General features: G+C 56.8%; 7 protein-coding genes across 7 annotated transcripts; 4 read left to right on the forward strand and 3 right to left on the reverse strand.

Annotated features, from left to right (window-relative positions):
• Nucleotides 1–445: 445 nt before the first annotated feature.
• E0L32_001271 (uncharacterized protein) lies at nucleotides 446–2,067 on the forward strand (the record flags this gene model as incomplete). Its single annotated transcript, XM_031135331.1, has 3 exons — nucleotides 446–1,220; nucleotides 1,382–1,584; nucleotides 1,636–2,067. The coding sequence occupies 3 exons, from the start codon at nucleotides 446–448 to the stop codon at nucleotides 2,065–2,067; spliced, it is 1,410 nt and encodes a 469-aa protein (XP_030991785.1).
• A 161-nt stretch (nucleotides 2,068–2,228) lies between these two features.
• Nucleotides 2,229–2,928, reverse strand: E0L32_001272 (uncharacterized protein; the record flags this gene model as incomplete). Its single annotated transcript, XM_031135332.1, has 2 exons — nucleotides 2,229–2,553; nucleotides 2,624–2,928. The coding sequence occupies 2 exons, from the start codon at nucleotides 2,926–2,928 to the stop codon at nucleotides 2,229–2,231; spliced, it is 630 nt and encodes a 209-aa protein (XP_030991786.1).
• A 1,742-nt stretch (nucleotides 2,929–4,670) lies between these two features.
• Nucleotides 4,671–7,318, forward strand: E0L32_001273 (uncharacterized protein; the record flags this gene model as incomplete). The annotated part of the gene is made up of 5 exons (XM_031135334.1): nucleotides 4,671–4,874; nucleotides 4,961–5,561; nucleotides 5,624–6,138; nucleotides 6,201–6,466; nucleotides 7,117–7,318. 5 exons carry the CDS (start codon nucleotides 4,671–4,673, stop codon nucleotides 7,316–7,318), a joined length of 1,788 nt encoding a protein of 595 aa, XP_030991787.1.
• Nucleotides 7,319–7,641: 323 nt separating this feature from the next.
• On the forward strand, nucleotides 7,642–9,484 carry E0L32_001274 (uncharacterized protein; the record flags this gene model as incomplete). Its single annotated transcript, XM_031135335.1, has 2 exons — nucleotides 7,642–8,759; nucleotides 8,827–9,484. The coding sequence occupies 2 exons, from the start codon at nucleotides 7,642–7,644 to the stop codon at nucleotides 9,482–9,484; spliced, it is 1,776 nt and encodes a 591-aa protein (XP_030991788.1).
• Nucleotides 9,485–9,619: 135 nt separating this feature from the next.
• Nucleotides 9,620–10,621, reverse strand: E0L32_001275 (uncharacterized protein; the record flags this gene model as incomplete). Its single annotated transcript, XM_031135336.1, has 1 exon — nucleotides 9,620–10,621. One exon carries the CDS (start codon nucleotides 10,619–10,621, stop codon nucleotides 9,620–9,622), a length of 1,002 nt encoding a protein of 333 aa, XP_030991789.1.
• Nucleotides 10,622–11,489: 868 nt separating this feature from the next.
• On the forward strand, nucleotides 11,490–12,639 carry E0L32_001276 (uncharacterized protein; the record flags this gene model as incomplete). The annotated part of the gene is made up of 3 exons (XM_031135337.1): nucleotides 11,490–11,781; nucleotides 11,863–12,292; nucleotides 12,360–12,639. 3 exons carry the CDS (start codon nucleotides 11,490–11,492, stop codon nucleotides 12,637–12,639), a joined length of 1,002 nt encoding a protein of 333 aa, XP_030991790.1.
• A 376-nt stretch (nucleotides 12,640–13,015) lies between these two features.
• On the reverse strand, nucleotides 13,016–14,977 carry E0L32_001277 (uncharacterized protein; the record flags this gene model as incomplete). The annotated part of the gene is made up of 2 exons (XM_031135338.1): nucleotides 13,016–14,249; nucleotides 14,313–14,977. 2 exons carry the CDS (start codon nucleotides 14,975–14,977, stop codon nucleotides 13,016–13,018), a joined length of 1,899 nt encoding a protein of 632 aa, XP_030991791.1.

The following is a 14,977-nucleotide window of genomic DNA, read 5'->3' on the forward strand; positions in this document are numbered from 1 at the left end:
CATGTACCTACGACACACAATCCCCCATGTTGGAAGCAACCTCAGCATAGCTCTGACGCCATCATTCATAGATTGGTCACAATTCCAACGGAAGATTGTGTTGAAGCTGAACCGATCGCTGTACAATCACATTGTTACTCTCGAGCTCTTTAATAGCAGAAAGGTCAAACATGTTTCAAACCGAGCAAGGATTGGATGCTTGGCATGAGAGTGGCGAAGCTGACCCTCCCCCGCACTACCAGCAAGTACGAGCTCTGCTCAGCATCGCCGATCCTTCCGACTCCAGGCTGCCACATTTGCCATTCATGACCTACGTCGGACTGCCAGGACAAGCTCTGTACTGTTTATTCGTTCATCAATTTGAGAGCCATCAATTGCTCTCATGTCGGCTCAGCCCGGCGCTTGAATTACTGGGTACTAGAAGAAATACAATTGCTGCGCAGCCATGTCGTTGCCCACGTCATTCTACCCTGCCCCCAAGGCCTCTGATGAGGTCACCAGGCAGTTCTTCGAGCACTCCAGCGCGCCTCGCATCAACACCGACGCCGTCATCGTCCAGGCACTAACCCAGCAGTACCCCAACCTCCAGCTCTCGGTCGTGCCACGCCTCTCCAGCGATCTCCTGTCCTATGCTGCCGCGGGGCACGCCAGCTTCCGGTTCCTGGGACCAGACAGTAGCGACGAGCTCCCCTCGTCTCTGCAATGGACAGTCTTCCTCCCTCCTGCCCGCCGCCTCGACGGCGACGCCGGCGTCGTGGCTGAGAAATTGGTCTACGGCAAGATGGCCTACAAGTGGGAGGGCCACGACTTCATCGTCTACCTCGTTGATGGGCGCGATGGCAGCGCCTCCTACCCCTCCATCGCCAACTTCTACGTGCTGTCTGCCGACAAGCAGCAGACCGAGGCGATGATCCTGCAGGTCGGCAAGTGGACCAACGAGCTGCATGACGAGGTCTGGGTCTTCGACGGCGGGTACTGGCAGAAGAGCCAGGACCTGTATAATAGCGTCAGGAACGCCTCTTGGGATAACGTGATCCTGGACCCGGACATGAAGAAGGCCATCATTGAGGACCACCTCACGTTCTTCGAGTCGAGAGACACCTATGAAGGACTCAAAGTGCCATGGAAGCGCGGCATCATCTACTACGGGCCTCCGGGGAATGGAAAGACAGTCTCAGTCAAGGTTCTGTCGTCCTTCCTCATTGGCGAGATGCAACGCGGTTACTGATATTTGAACAGGCAATGATGCATACTCTGTATAACAGAGATGATCCCATACCGACACTTTATGTTCGAACCTTGACTTCTGTCCGTCTCTCACCGCCTCCCTAGATGTACAATTACTCTTGCTAATTCTCATCCCTGCTGGCTCAGTTTGGAGGACCGGAGTACTCGATCAACCAAATCTTCCTCAAGGCTCGTCAGTTCGCACCTTGTTACCTGGTGTTCGAAGACCTAGACACCATTGTATCAGACAATGTGCGAAGCTACTTCCTCAACGAGGTAGACGGACTGAAGAGCAACGACGGCATATTTATGATCGGGAGCACGAACCATCTCGACCGGCTTGACCCGGGTATATCTGTGAGCATCCCCAGGAAGGATTTCCATATAGACTACACATGCTGAGACTAGAAACTCTTGCAGAAACGGCCCTCTCGCTTCGACAGGAAGTACTTCTTCCCGGACCCGAACCTGAAGGAGCGCACTGCGTACTGCCACTTCTGGCAGAGAAAGCTTTCGGACAACAAAGACATTGACTTCCCCGACAAGCTCTGCACTGCCATCGCGGAGATCACCGTCGATTTCAGCTTTGCTTACATGCAAGAGGCGTTTGTGGCGAGCCTTCTGGCGATCGCAGGGAGGTCTCACGGCGTTGGCAAGTCTGGTGGCGGCAAGGAGGTAGTCACGGAGGAGTTGGAGGACGACTGGGTGGGCGTCCGGGGCGATAAGGATCTTGACGAGCTCGTCTTGTGGGTCGAGATTCAGAAGCAGATCAGGATTCTCAGAGAGGGGATGGACAAGAGTGGGATCAAGATTGGGGAGGTTGAAACAGTGGATCGGTAGATTGGGCTTATATGCAAATGAATGGCTCTCGTTGTTTTATATTCTAGTGAGGCAATATGTACAAATCTATGTGACCCCCGCAACGAAGTCTTCTATGGAGTGCGTGCATCGGATTATCAGCGTAGAGTATTAGGTGTAACATCTCTTGTCGTTGGTGAGCACTAGGCAGACGCCTTGAAGGTCTTGACCAGTGCCGCAAATTGCTCAGCGTCATTCCGTGCCGAGCTCATGTCAAGACCGAATCTGCCATGATTGACGTTGTGGTATCCAATGGGACTGCTGGGGCTTGATGGCAGGGCAACCGGCTTGCTGCTCACTGCAAAGCCGAAGGTCTCGTTGTGGCTGAGCGGGTCGATCGAACCATTGATCCACGAGCTGCAGCCCTTGCAGCAGATGAAGTTGGCAGTCCAGTGTGTCGCATTCGAGCCGCTGCTCTTGAACACGGTGATCTTGGTGTTGTTATACAGGGCGGGAGGAGTGTGCGATCTAGTTGCAACTTAGCCTCCCCTCCTACAAGCCCAGGTAGAAACCAGACAGATAGGGATTGGGAACCTACGTCGCCCAGCGACTGCTCACGACAGCAGTGTCGTCATTGGGGTAGGCGACAAGAAGCGGGTCACCAACCATGGCACCTCCGGTCGCGAAGCCAGCCCATGTAACGTTCTTGGGGGCAGTAATGGACATCAAGAGCGGGAACTGTGGCCTGCTCACGGCCGGAATTGCCAGCTTGTACGTGACACCGCTCTTGGCGTCCATGTACGAAGCCATATTCGGGCCCTCGTTTTCGCAGCTGTCATCGACGGCAGCATGACTGAGAGCTAGTAGGGCCAGCCATGTGCTGATGGTACTAAGGAGCCTCATAATGCCGGCGAGATCGAAGGGTAGCTATAAGAATATTGTACCAACGAAAGACAAGGAGTAAAGCAACTAGCTGGGACAGGTGAACAGAGCCAAGAATCGCCAAGAGATGTCAGGACGGGACGACCCATCACCTTAAGTATCACATTGCATACCACTATCAAGGCACCCAAACCACTATCCCGGAACACCGAGACAGGTAGAATAACCCACATCATTCAGATATTGTATTGCAAAACCTCAGCTCCCCATCGTGTCAGGAACGACACGTTAGTTAAATCTCATGTCTGATTCGTCAATGGAAATCCGATATTTCGGTTTCGTTGTGGGCGGATGCAGCCGTTGGCGGGTCCGATATGCTAACTTTCTAGCTAGTCTAAATACAGCTCGATACCAGAGCTCGAATCTTGTAAGTGAAGATCAATCGGCCTCGTGCGAAAAGTTGATAGGCTCAAGCATTTTGACTATTGATACACGTTCCCAGGGGCCTCCACACACACAATCTTTCAAAATGGTCGGCTTTGGATATTTAAGCGAAAATGAAGGAGACCAGAAGCACCAGGCCTTTGGGTTGAGGACTTTATTAGTTCGGGTACTGCGATTATCTAAGACAACGATCTGCTGTGAGGATCTCTCATTGTCAAATGGATAGCTCAGACGGTCTCGACCCTAAACTGGAAGCAGTTTCTACTCCTCCTATAACTTGCTTCCCGAAGCACTGCAAACCCCAGGCTACGATTCTGAGACATGAATTCCTTTCCAGTCGAGAAGCTACAGCTGGGTCAAAGTCGAAATCTATTTAGTGTGGCACAGTTGCTTACAACCCACCAACCAGCCAAGGGGCTTGGGCCTCCTTGATGCCAAACTGGAGACCCAAGAGAGGAGTCTCGTAGTTGTTCGTGGCGAACGGGCGTCTATGATTAAAGGCCACACCGCTATATTGTGACTAGTATTCCTCGGCAGTAGGAGCCTTTCCAGAGTTTGGGAGGCGATGCTGAATCTCAATTCGAAAGAAGCGATCGGAAGCGGAGCAATATCCGGACCGGAGGCTGTCCACGCCGCACGCCAACACCGACTCGTGGTCCACCTCGATGTCCCGAAATTCTCATCTCGGGATGCAAATGAATACCCGCAAGACCCGTTAGATCAGGTTGGGCGCGATTTCATATCACAGACCTTGAGCTGACAGTGTCCCACTACGCATTATGCATGGCTGATTCCCCACGATGCCTAACCCACAATGGCTTGTGTCCTGATGAGGAGTTCCTAAAAAAATTCGGCCGAGTCGCTCGCCCATCCGGGAAGTGGAGATGACACTTTCCCCGCATTCTTCTTTTGTGATCTGCATCCCGCAAACGCTCTCTGCTCACACCGTTGCAACTCACAATTAACTACCGAGATGCGGGGAAGTCTCGCGAGCATACCTCCGATGAAGATCGAAATGGAGATAGCAAGAGTGCAAAGACCCTGGTGATAACACTAACTTCCTCTTCGAACGTCATTATTGGTGCATGGCAGGGCCCGAGCTCCGTTCTTCGGAAACCAATACCTCTCGGCTGCCATGCAGTCGGGGATGAGCATTTCCATCCCTGGCAGAGGCTGCTGATTCGTAAATGCATATCAATACCTCGGTACCCCCAACCGTGAACACTTTGCTGTAAATATTTCAGTCACTTCCTCTGCCTCATAGACCCTGTAGAAAGCTTGATGATCCTGCTGTGACCACCCTTTACATCCACAACACGATGTCGGCCTCTCCTGTGGCTCGCCTCCCAGAAACGTCCCTCTGGGCGAATCGCAAATGCCTGCTAATATGCGGCATTGTCGCCGTTGCCAACATGCAGTATGGCCTTGACTCAGCCGCCATCGCCAGCCTGCAAGCCATGCCTGGGTTCCTCGCTGTCTTTGGACATCCTGACCCTACGCAGCCAGGAGGCTTTGGCATCGAGGTAAGGCCTCCGCAGATACTTTTGGGTTCGAGACTACACCGCCTTGTTGACACGAAGATTCGCACCACTAGCATACCTTCCAACAGTTGATCGGATCTCTCCTTACGCTCGGCGCCTTCCTGTCGTCCCTGGTCGCCGGCGCGTTCGCCCACTTCTTTGGTCGCAAGGTTGCGTTGTGGCTGGCATGTCTTCTCAACGTCGCCGGCGCCGCCATCCAGATCGGCACCACCTCGCAGGGTGTCGTCTATCTGGGCCGTCTGGTACTAGGCATCGGCAACGGCTTCCTCGTGACGTTCTCCAACATCTACACCGCCGAGGCCGCACCGGCCCACCTTCGCGCCGTCATGGTCGCCCTCTTTTCGGAATGGGTCAACATCGGCAGCATCGTCGGGGCGGCCGTCACCAACAGCACCCGAAAGCGCTTCGACAAGGCCTCGTACCAGATCCCGATCGGGATCTTGTTCATCGTTCCCGTCCTACTAGCCATAGGCCTTTGCTTTGTCCCAGAGTCGCCGCGCTACCTGCTGAATAAGGGAAAGATTGAGGAGGCCAGGAAGGCGCTGGAGACCTTGAGGGCGGACTCGCTCACGCCTCAAGAGCTCGAGCTCGAGTGGACCGAGATGGAGAAGGGTATCGAGGAGGAGCAGCGCATGGCTAGCACAGTCGGGGCTCTGGATATGTACAAGGGTAAGTCTGCGAGCTGTTCTTCGACATATGCCTATCAGCCATGTCTGACATTGTTGATCCAGGCACGGAACTTCGGCGAACGTTGCTTTGCTATGGCATGATCGCCTGTCAGACCGCAGCGGGCTCTTGGTTTGTCATCTCATACAGCACCTACTTCATGATTGTGGCTGGCCTCACTGTCGACGAGGCCTTCAAATACTCAGTCATGAACACCTGTCTCGGTTTCATCGGTGTCAACGTCGGCATCTACTCCATGCGCCATCTTGTCGGCCGTCGAAGCATTCTCATGATTGGCGCAGTTGCGCAGGGTCTGTGTATGCTAGGCATGGCCGTCGCCGTGACGGTGCTCGATCCGCATTCCCTGACCGCGAGGAAGTGCACCATTGCCTTTAACGCGCTCTTCATGTTCAGCTACAATGCCTTCGTCGGAGATGCCAGTTATCCTGTTGCCACGGAGCTCGTGAGCACCCGGCTGCGATCGTGGACGGTCGGCAGTGCCATCAGCTTGGGCTATTTTCTGGCCTGGCTGACGGGCTTCTGCTCGCCATACTTTATCAACCCTGGGAACCTGAACTGGGTAAGTCGAGATATGGGTAGTATCTTCAAGTCCACGAAATAGCTAACCTCCCCTCGTTTCAGGGCGCGAAATATGGCTACATCTGGGCCGGCTCCAACCTTTGCTGTCTCGTCTTTTTCTTCTTCTTCATGCCCGAGCTCAAGGGCCGCACTCTCGAGGAGATCGACGAGCTGTTCGCCAATAAGGTCTCGGCATGGAAGTTCAAGTCGTACAAGACAACCATCATGGATGAGGCGTTCCGGGATGTTCAGAAGCGTGAGACGCTCGGCGAGAAGCGAGACGGACAAGAGGCACAGGCGACGGAACTTGTTGAGCACACGGAGCGGTCGTGATTCCGAGTCAAAGCATACCCAGATCCATGTCCGGGTAGCGTGTGAGGAAATGGCCACGAGACGCTGGTGCGTTGAATGGAGAATACAGCATGATCGCATCCGCGGTCTCGACCTATAACTTTACGATAGATCTTGATTACCCAAAGGGACTCCTTCCAAGACGAACACAAGCTTACCCCGAGACGGTCTCACAGGGGTGGAGATATGGCCTCTTGCCAAGACGCCCATAGATTCATCTTAGATCTGCCAAGACATGTGCATGAACAATTGAAAGCACGTGGTGTCGATAGACAATTCCACCTACTCCGAATCCTGCTGCGCAATAGAGGCCATTTCATGTGCTACAACAACTCATGAGAATTTGGCAGTTCGTTCGAAAATAGATACACTGAACTCGGAGCTCCCGCAAAGTTCAAACCTTGGATCCCGTGTCTCCTGCAGCTAGCAACGCCACACGCTCTTAGCCGTCGGTAGAAGCAAGCGTTTAGCACGCTGACCAGGTCCATTGGTGCTTGGAATTGAGTTTAAAAGAACCTTTGACAATTCCACGAAGCTCGCCGACGACATCATCATATACAAGTAGTATGGGGCTGTACTACACGCGATTAGTGCTGATGTGAAGCTGAAAAGCACCTCCTGTTTTTAGCATTGGTGCCAAGATCATCTCCCGCCGTATCGCGACGGCACATGGGCGACCTTATCGCATGCTGTGCCCTGGTGCCAAGACTCCGGTGCGGGACCAAGGGGAGCAATCTCGCAACCCTCCTCCCTCCAACAGCCACAAGAGTCCCGAACAGGTCTCAATCCCGCAGCAAGTCTGGATGGCTGGCCTTAGCCCCGACCCGTAACGCGGAAGAAACCCTGTTGACGGGCGATGCGCAGCCAATCAGCCGCACGCCCGACCAAAATGTCTTCGCTTGGGAGCTTCCTCTTTCTGCAGGTATCAGCGGTGCGACATATGTCATAGGGATCCTAGTGGTGGTCGCATGGACGATATATAAAGATCACCGTCACTCCCTCGGCCGAGGCAGCCGGTCTCACGATGGCCACTCGTCCTGCTCGTGAACCGCCGATTCCTCGTGCCTCAAGAATCTACCACTGGGCCAATTGACCACCCAATTGACCCTTCGCCGCACGATACAGGCGTCACAGTCCCATGCGTGGAGAAAAGATGAGGTCCCTTCGTGTGCTCAGTGCTGCGCTGCACACCCTGCTTGCGCTCGGCGCCGTCGCCGTCAGCGCCGAGGACGTCCTGATCAGCAAGCGCCGCCTGAGCAAGCGCTTCATCGACGAGAAGGGCAACTACAACATCTCGTTCTACCACATCAACGATGTGCACGCCCACCTCGACCAGTTCGCCCCGGCGGGCAACGACTGCACCAATCCGTCCAAGGGCTGCTACGGCGGCTATGCGCGCGTGCGCACCGCCGTCAACCAGACGCGGCCCTCGCACCGGGACAGCCTCTTCCTCAACGTCGGCGACGAGTTCCAGGGCACGCTTTTCTACCAGTACTACGGCGGCGAGAAGATCGCCGCGACGCTCAACCAGATGGGCTTTGACGGCATGACGCTCGGCAACCACGAGTTCGACGCCGGCGACGAGAAGCTGGGCCAGTTCGTCCAGAATCTGACCTTCCCCATCATCTCGGCCAACATCCACTCGCAGAACGAGAAGCTCAACAAGACCATCAAGCCGTTCCACATCTACGAGCAGTACGGCCTGGCCGTCATCGGCGTCACCACCGAGACCACGGCCAGCATCTCCAAGCCCGACAAGACCACCGTCTTCAGCAACGCCGTCGAGGCCGTGCAAAACACCATCAACCTGATCAAGTCGACGACCAACATCACGCGCATCGCCGCCATCACGCACATCGGCTACCAGGAGGACCAGAAGCTCGCCGAGGCCACGACGGGCCTGCACCTCATCATGGGCGGGCACTCGCACACGCCGCTCGGCGACTTCAAGGGCGCGCAGGGCCCTTACCCGACCATCAAGAAGAACAAGGACGGCGACGAGGTCTTCATCGTCACGGCCTACCGCTGGGGCGAGTACCTCGGCTACATCGACGTGACGTACGACCCGAGCGGCAAGATCCTGGCCTACCACGGCGGCCCGATCCACATGACCAACGCGACGGCGCAGGACAAGCAGCTGCAGGACCAGATCAACGAGTGGCGCAAGCCGTTTGAGGCCTTCGCGGCCGAGAAGGTCGGCGACACCAAGGTCGTGCTCGACGCCGAGAAGTGCAAGTCGGAGGAGTGCCTGCTGGGCGATGTGATTGCTGAGTACGTCTGATATCCCAACGTCTTCAATATCCATGGAACAGTTCTCGCCAATGCTGAATCCCGACAGTGCTATGATGGCTTACGCCCACAACTCGAGCTCCAAGGCCGTCTTCGCCATCACCAACGGCGGTGGCGTTCGCGCTACCATCGACGCCGGCCCCATCACCCGCGGCGAGGTCCTGACCTCCTTCCCCTTTGGCAACGCCCTCGTCGAGCTCGAGTTCAAGGGCGAGGACCTGTGGAAGGTCTTTGAGGGCTTCTTCACGGGCGTCAACCAGTTCAACAAGCAGAAGGTCACGTCCTTCCCGCAGATCTCCAAGGACGTCCGCGTCACCTACAACCCGGCCAACCCGGCCGGATCCCGCCTCGTCTCCGTGGACATCCAGGGCAAGCCGCTGGACAAGAGCAAGACGTACAACATTGTCACGGTCGATTTCTTGGCCAGCGGTGGCGATAGCTTCTTCGTGGCCAGGGAAGGGTTCGCGACGCTGGATCCGCTGGATGCGGTGCTGATCAGTTATTTCAAGACACAGGGTACCTTGGATGTCAAGACAGACGGGAGGATCGCGACCACGGACAAGTCGGCCAGCGGCGGTGGCGGCAGCAATGGCACGTCCACTACGACAGCCGCCGGGCCCAAGAATACCAATGCTGCTTCTGGCATTGGCCAGTCAGCTATGGCTGGGTTTGCGGCTGTGATGCTGGGTGCTTTTGTCCTCCTGTAAAAACCAAAAGTATGTGTAACTATATAGATCCAGACGCTAGAGCAAAATACATGAAATATCTAGTCAACCAACAGCATATGTCTTCAAAGAGAACGATCCAATAACACGATAGTTCCAGATTCACCTCCCGCCTCCTCACACCACAACAGCATCCCGCCGGCTGCGCTCAATCAGCGCCTCGACACGACCCAGCCCCTTGCACCCGACGAGCATGATCATCTCGTAAGCATCGATGTCGCCCCGCGGCGCGACCTCCCACTGCTGGGTAAACTCCCCATACGTCACAATATCCGTCGGCGACATGCGCCGCCGCAGGCCGCCGTCCTTGTGCGGGAGACGATAGAACGCCTCCCGCGACCACCACGACCCGGGCGGACGCGACGACGAGACGGGCAGCATGGCCAGGGCCTCGGTCTCGGCGCACACCCCGTGCCGGAAATGCGAGTAGATGGTGTAGAGCTTGAAGGCGACGAAGACCGTGCGCCGGACGCTCTCCTCCAGCAGCCAGGCCTGCCAGCTCTGCAGCTCGTCGTTGTGCGGCTCGTCGTGGTGCAGCTCAGCGTCCGCTCTCTGCAACAGCGCGAGCCCATACGATCTGACGAGGAACTCCTGGCGCTCGGCGACGACGCGCTGCTCGGCGCCGCCCTGGAACAGCCGGATAATCTGGTACAGCACGGCGGCCTGCAGGCGGGCGAGGTCCTCGGCGAGCGGCGTCGTTACCGTCGTTGACGTAGAGGAGGAGGGTGCCGCACGCAGCAGCTCGGCTACCTCGTCGTCGAGGGCGCGGAAGAAGACGGGCCGCGTGTGTTCGTTAAGCGAAACCGAGGCTGCGGCGCAGATGCCGAACGCGGCGCGCAGAGGTGGGGGAAGGGTGCCGTCGTCGCCGTAGAGGGCCTGGTGTATGAAGAGCGTCTCTGCGCGCCGTGCGAAGTCCAGCGGCAGGTCGCGGATCTGATGGACGACCCAGGTCCAGTCGTGGTCGCAGCCCTTGAATGGCGCTAGGTAGTCGACGGAGGACGGTTGGAAGAGGCGCGGGCCAGCGGTTTGGATTGGTAAGCTGGAGGTTGGATCAGGCTGGGGGCAAGCGACCTTGCGGTCATATGTGGAGGCGACCTCTGCGGAGGGTGAAGATGACATATCGAGGGGCGTCTCTGTAGAGAATACACCGAGCTGCGGCGGGTATACGTAATGGCATGGCTTGCCGCTCTTGGTGCACCTGGTGCAGACCGGATACTCCAGGTCACATTTGCGCCGGGCCTTGTAACAGGGCTCGCATGACTTGCGGCGAATAGACATGGCTCAACGGGTGTACCCGGAGCAGTTGAAGGGGTTCTTTTGTCTCGTCTGCTCCACTGGATAGACGCCTCTCTGCAACAGGCCTCGCGGTGGTGACACAGGACGGAAAGGCGGATACAGTCGATGCGGTAGACGCTGTCAGACACGGTCAATTGTGGAGTTTCTCGGTCTCACTTTGGAATGATGCATCTGTGGTTAAGCGGCACGGTTGTTACTCCGACTCACTTGGTTCATCAACTGCATGTGTAGGGTCACAGTGACGATTTCGAACATTTAGTAAGCTCCGGACGGTCAGAAGCGGATCTGGCCACCACACAGTTTCTCGAATCATGGCCCGGAAAGCCTGTAAGGTTGCGGGCAAAGGTGGAGACCGCAAGCTGTGCGGTCAAGTGTGGACCCCGTCCTCCGTTGGTCATCTTCCGGCATAGGTAGACAGCACTGTCAGGCAACACTCCGGGGAACCAAGACACGTAATCCAACAAATTGATTCGTTTATTGTCGTAGAGAAGAATGATTTGTGATGAGGAGGCTGCCACATGCTCAACTTCTTCTGGAGGAAGGAGATCCGTGGAGATATAAGATGCTTGACTTGCTGCACCAGATGAACATAAGGGGAGCAGAAGCACACACACTTCACCAAACTTAATCCCCTTACACCTGACGCGCTATCCTCTCATTACCACTCACCTACCCTCAGCCTAACGCAATCATGGGCATCGATTTCACCGTCTTCAAGGGCTCCGCGGCGGGGGACATCGTCCAGGCCACGGGCCACCGCGATCCCGGCCCAACCGAGGCCATCGTCAAGCTGTCCCACTGCGGCGTCTGCGGAACCGACGAGCTCTACCGTCACACCGATATGGGCCTTGGCCACGAGGGCATCGGAGTCATTGTCGAGGTCGGTTCGGCCGTCGAGTCCGTCTCGAGCTTTCGCGTCGGCGACCGCGTGGGCATGGGCTGGTTTCACAAGTTTTGCGGGCAGTGCAAGTCCTGCCTGACTGGTGAGTTCACTCAGACTCTCTCTCCACACTGGGGGTGAGCATCATGTGTAAATCTTATTTCAACTAACTCCGTGTCAAAAGGCCGCCAGAACGAATGCCCCAACTCCACGGCCTTCGGCTCCGCCGACACAGACCAGGGCTGCTTCGGCACCGCCGTCGCCTGGGACGTCTCAGCCCTCTTCAAAATCCCGGACGAGATCGCCTCCGAGGACGCGGGACCGCTCATTTGCGGCGGCGCGACCGTCTGGAGCCCGCTCTATACCGCCGGCCTGCGTGCGGGGGACCGCGTCGGCATCGTCGGCGTCGGCGGGCTGGGCCACCTTGCCATCCAGTTCGCGTCCAAGATGGGCCTCGAGGCCGTTGTCTTCTCCAGCTCGGCGGACAAGCGGGACAAGGCCATCGAGTTTGGCGCGTCCGAGTTCCACGTCACCAGCGGCACGGACAGCCTGAATAGCGAGGCCAAGGTGGATGTGCTACTCGTCACGGCGGGCGGCGGGTCGGATTTTACCAAGTGAGTCCAGCCCCATGAACTCGAGCGTCACAAGTCCACTGATCATTGGTTCCCTGCGTGGTTACAGATTCCTTCCCATCCTATCTCCCGGAGCCAAGATTTTCACCCTGGCCGCGAGCTTCGACCCGATCCAGCTGTCGCCGATTCATCTCAACATGAGCGGCCTCAGCATCCACGGCTCGCTGATCGCATCCGTCGCCAGCGTGCAAGCCATGCTGGCCTTTGCTGCCAAGCACGGAGTCAGGCCGCAGATTGAGAAGTTCGCCATGACACCGGAGGGCGTGACAGAGGCGATGGAGAAGCTCAGGGAGGGCAAGATGCGGTATCGTGGTGTATTAGTTGTGTAATGGAGATCATTAGCTTCCAAGTAAACGTTTTTAACATGATTTACAGGCATGATTATCTGCTACATCTCTAGTCGTTCTGGTCCTTCTGAACGTGGGGGCATGATGTAATATCTTTTTGAACAAATTATGAGATTAATCTAAGTAATGGCCTGCAGCTGCTGTAAATGCGCGCGGCTCGTGGGGTATTATCAATGCAATAGTGCAATGCACATGTACTCTGGCCGGTGATCGCTCTCGTCACTCGCGGCCTGACTTTTCTACTCGGGGGGTCTGTCATGATTGGCAGCTCCTTTCCCGGTCTCTCCTTTCCAAATCTTTCGCTTTTCGCTGTTTCCAGACGTTTCGCTTGATTTTACAGTCACTTTTCCAACCTTCTTCAAGGGTTGCTGACGTAGCTCATAGCCCGGCGCAGATCCTCAGCGTCGTGCTCGGGAGCCTTGGCCTTCTTCTTGGCCTTCTCCACGTCGTCGCCGGTCGACTGGCCCTCGTCGTCCTCGCCGGCGTAGGCGTACTTGCTGCGCCCGCGGATCTTGGCGCCGTAGCGCCAGAACAGGAAGGGGATGCCGCAGCAGGCGAGGCTGATGAAGGCCAGCAGCGTCGAGGCCCACTGGTCGCCAAGCCGGTCGTACATCTGGTTCGTGAAGAGGACGACGCCGGCGCCCCAGAAGGACCGGATGCAGGTCTTGGCGGCCAGGGCCGAGGCGGCCTGGTGCTGGTACGAGTCGACGAGGTAGTTGTTGGCCGCGTTGTACAGGAAGATGAAGCCGAAGCCGACGGGCAGGCCGCCGAGGCAGGGGCCGACCCAGGTCAGGTGGTTGTACGAGGTCCAGGCAAAGATGAAGAGGCCGATGGGGATGAACCAGCAGCTCAGCATCATGGGGATCAGGCGGACCTCGGCCGGCGGGTTGCCGTTGTGCTTTTTCACGAGGCTGATGTAGTGATTGTTGACCCACGGGGAGCACATAGCCGAGAGGATGACGCCGACGGCGACGGGGATAAACATGAGGCCGGTGATGCCCGCAGAGTAGCCCTTGCCCTTCTGGAAGATGATGGGGTAGGCGACGAAGAACATGTAGAGAAGACCGTACAGGACAGACATGTAGATGCTGATGAGGAAGACGATGAGCTCGCCAAAGAGCAGCTGGAAGGGCCGGATCAAGAAGATGCCCAGGCGCTCGCTGAAGGGACGGGTATCGATCTCCTGCTCGGTAACGTGATCCTTGGAGCCGGTCTCCTTGCGGAGCTTCTTGGCCCTGCGTGCGAGGATAGTGGGAGTGTAGGTCTCGGGGACGGTGAAGGTGATGAGGATCCAGATGACACCGGAAAGAATGAGCTGGATCCAGTAGAGCCAACGCCAGCCGGCGGCATCAGATAGGAAGCCACCGACGAGGGGACCAATGGCGGGGCCGATGAAGGGAGCGGCCGAGAAGGCAGCCATAGGAACACCTCGCTCCTCGTTCTTCCAAAGATCGGCCAGTGTGCCACCGACCAGGGTCATGGGCGCGGAGAAGGCGATACCGTCGATGGTACGGCAGACGATCAGAGTGCCGATGTTCTTGGCAACGGCGCAGGGAATAATAAATACCACGGCAACAAGTAGAGTAGAACCGCTGTGGAAAGGAGTTGTCAGTTGGGTGCAAGGCAGAAGCAGTAGGATACAAACAAAAACGTACTAGATGATCCGACGACCGTAAATCTCGGATAGAGGCGCAAATATCATGGGTCCGACACCGAAACCGACGACAAACACAGTGATACTCAGCAGTGCGACCTCCTCGCTCACGTGAAATTCGTCACACACGCCCTTGATATCGGCCGTGATAACACTGGACGCGAAAGCGACGACGAAGCAGGTGATAGCGACGACCATGGTGCAGTACCACTTGTAGGCCTTGGACCAGTTCTTGGGGTTCTCAGGGTCGTTCGGCTTGAACGTGACGAGTTTGTAGTGTGTCTGTCCGTCGGGCTCGACAGGGCCCTCGATCTCACCCTCGCGCGTCTCCACGCGGTACTCGTCCAAGTTGGCAGCGGATGTGAGTGTTCGGTAGGGGAGGGTCAGGTCGAGATTGGGGTCCCGCTCTTCCTTTTGCGAGGCGTGAGAAGAGGTCGACGACCGCCAACGCCCCATGCCGCTGGCGCTGATTGACCGCGACCGCCGCACATCGTACGGATTGGCGTCGGCGTGCTCGGAACCGGGGTTGATGGCGGCGTACGTGACGGCCCGCTGGACAGGCTCGACATATGTCTGTTCCGGCTCCAATGGTATGTGAGCCGGCTCCTGCCCTGATGATGTTGTTTCATTTGTTGGTTGCTCCATCTTGTGTGACGGATCTGGCAT

The sequence above is a fragment of the Thyridium curvatum genome (assembly GCF_004353045.1).
Source record: "Thyridium curvatum strain D216 chromosome Unknown NODE_5_length_802575_cov_81.998223, whole genome shotgun sequence".
NCBI classification, from domain to species: Eukaryota; Fungi; Ascomycota; class Sordariomycetes; order Thyridiales; family Thyridiaceae; genus Thyridium; species Thyridium curvatum.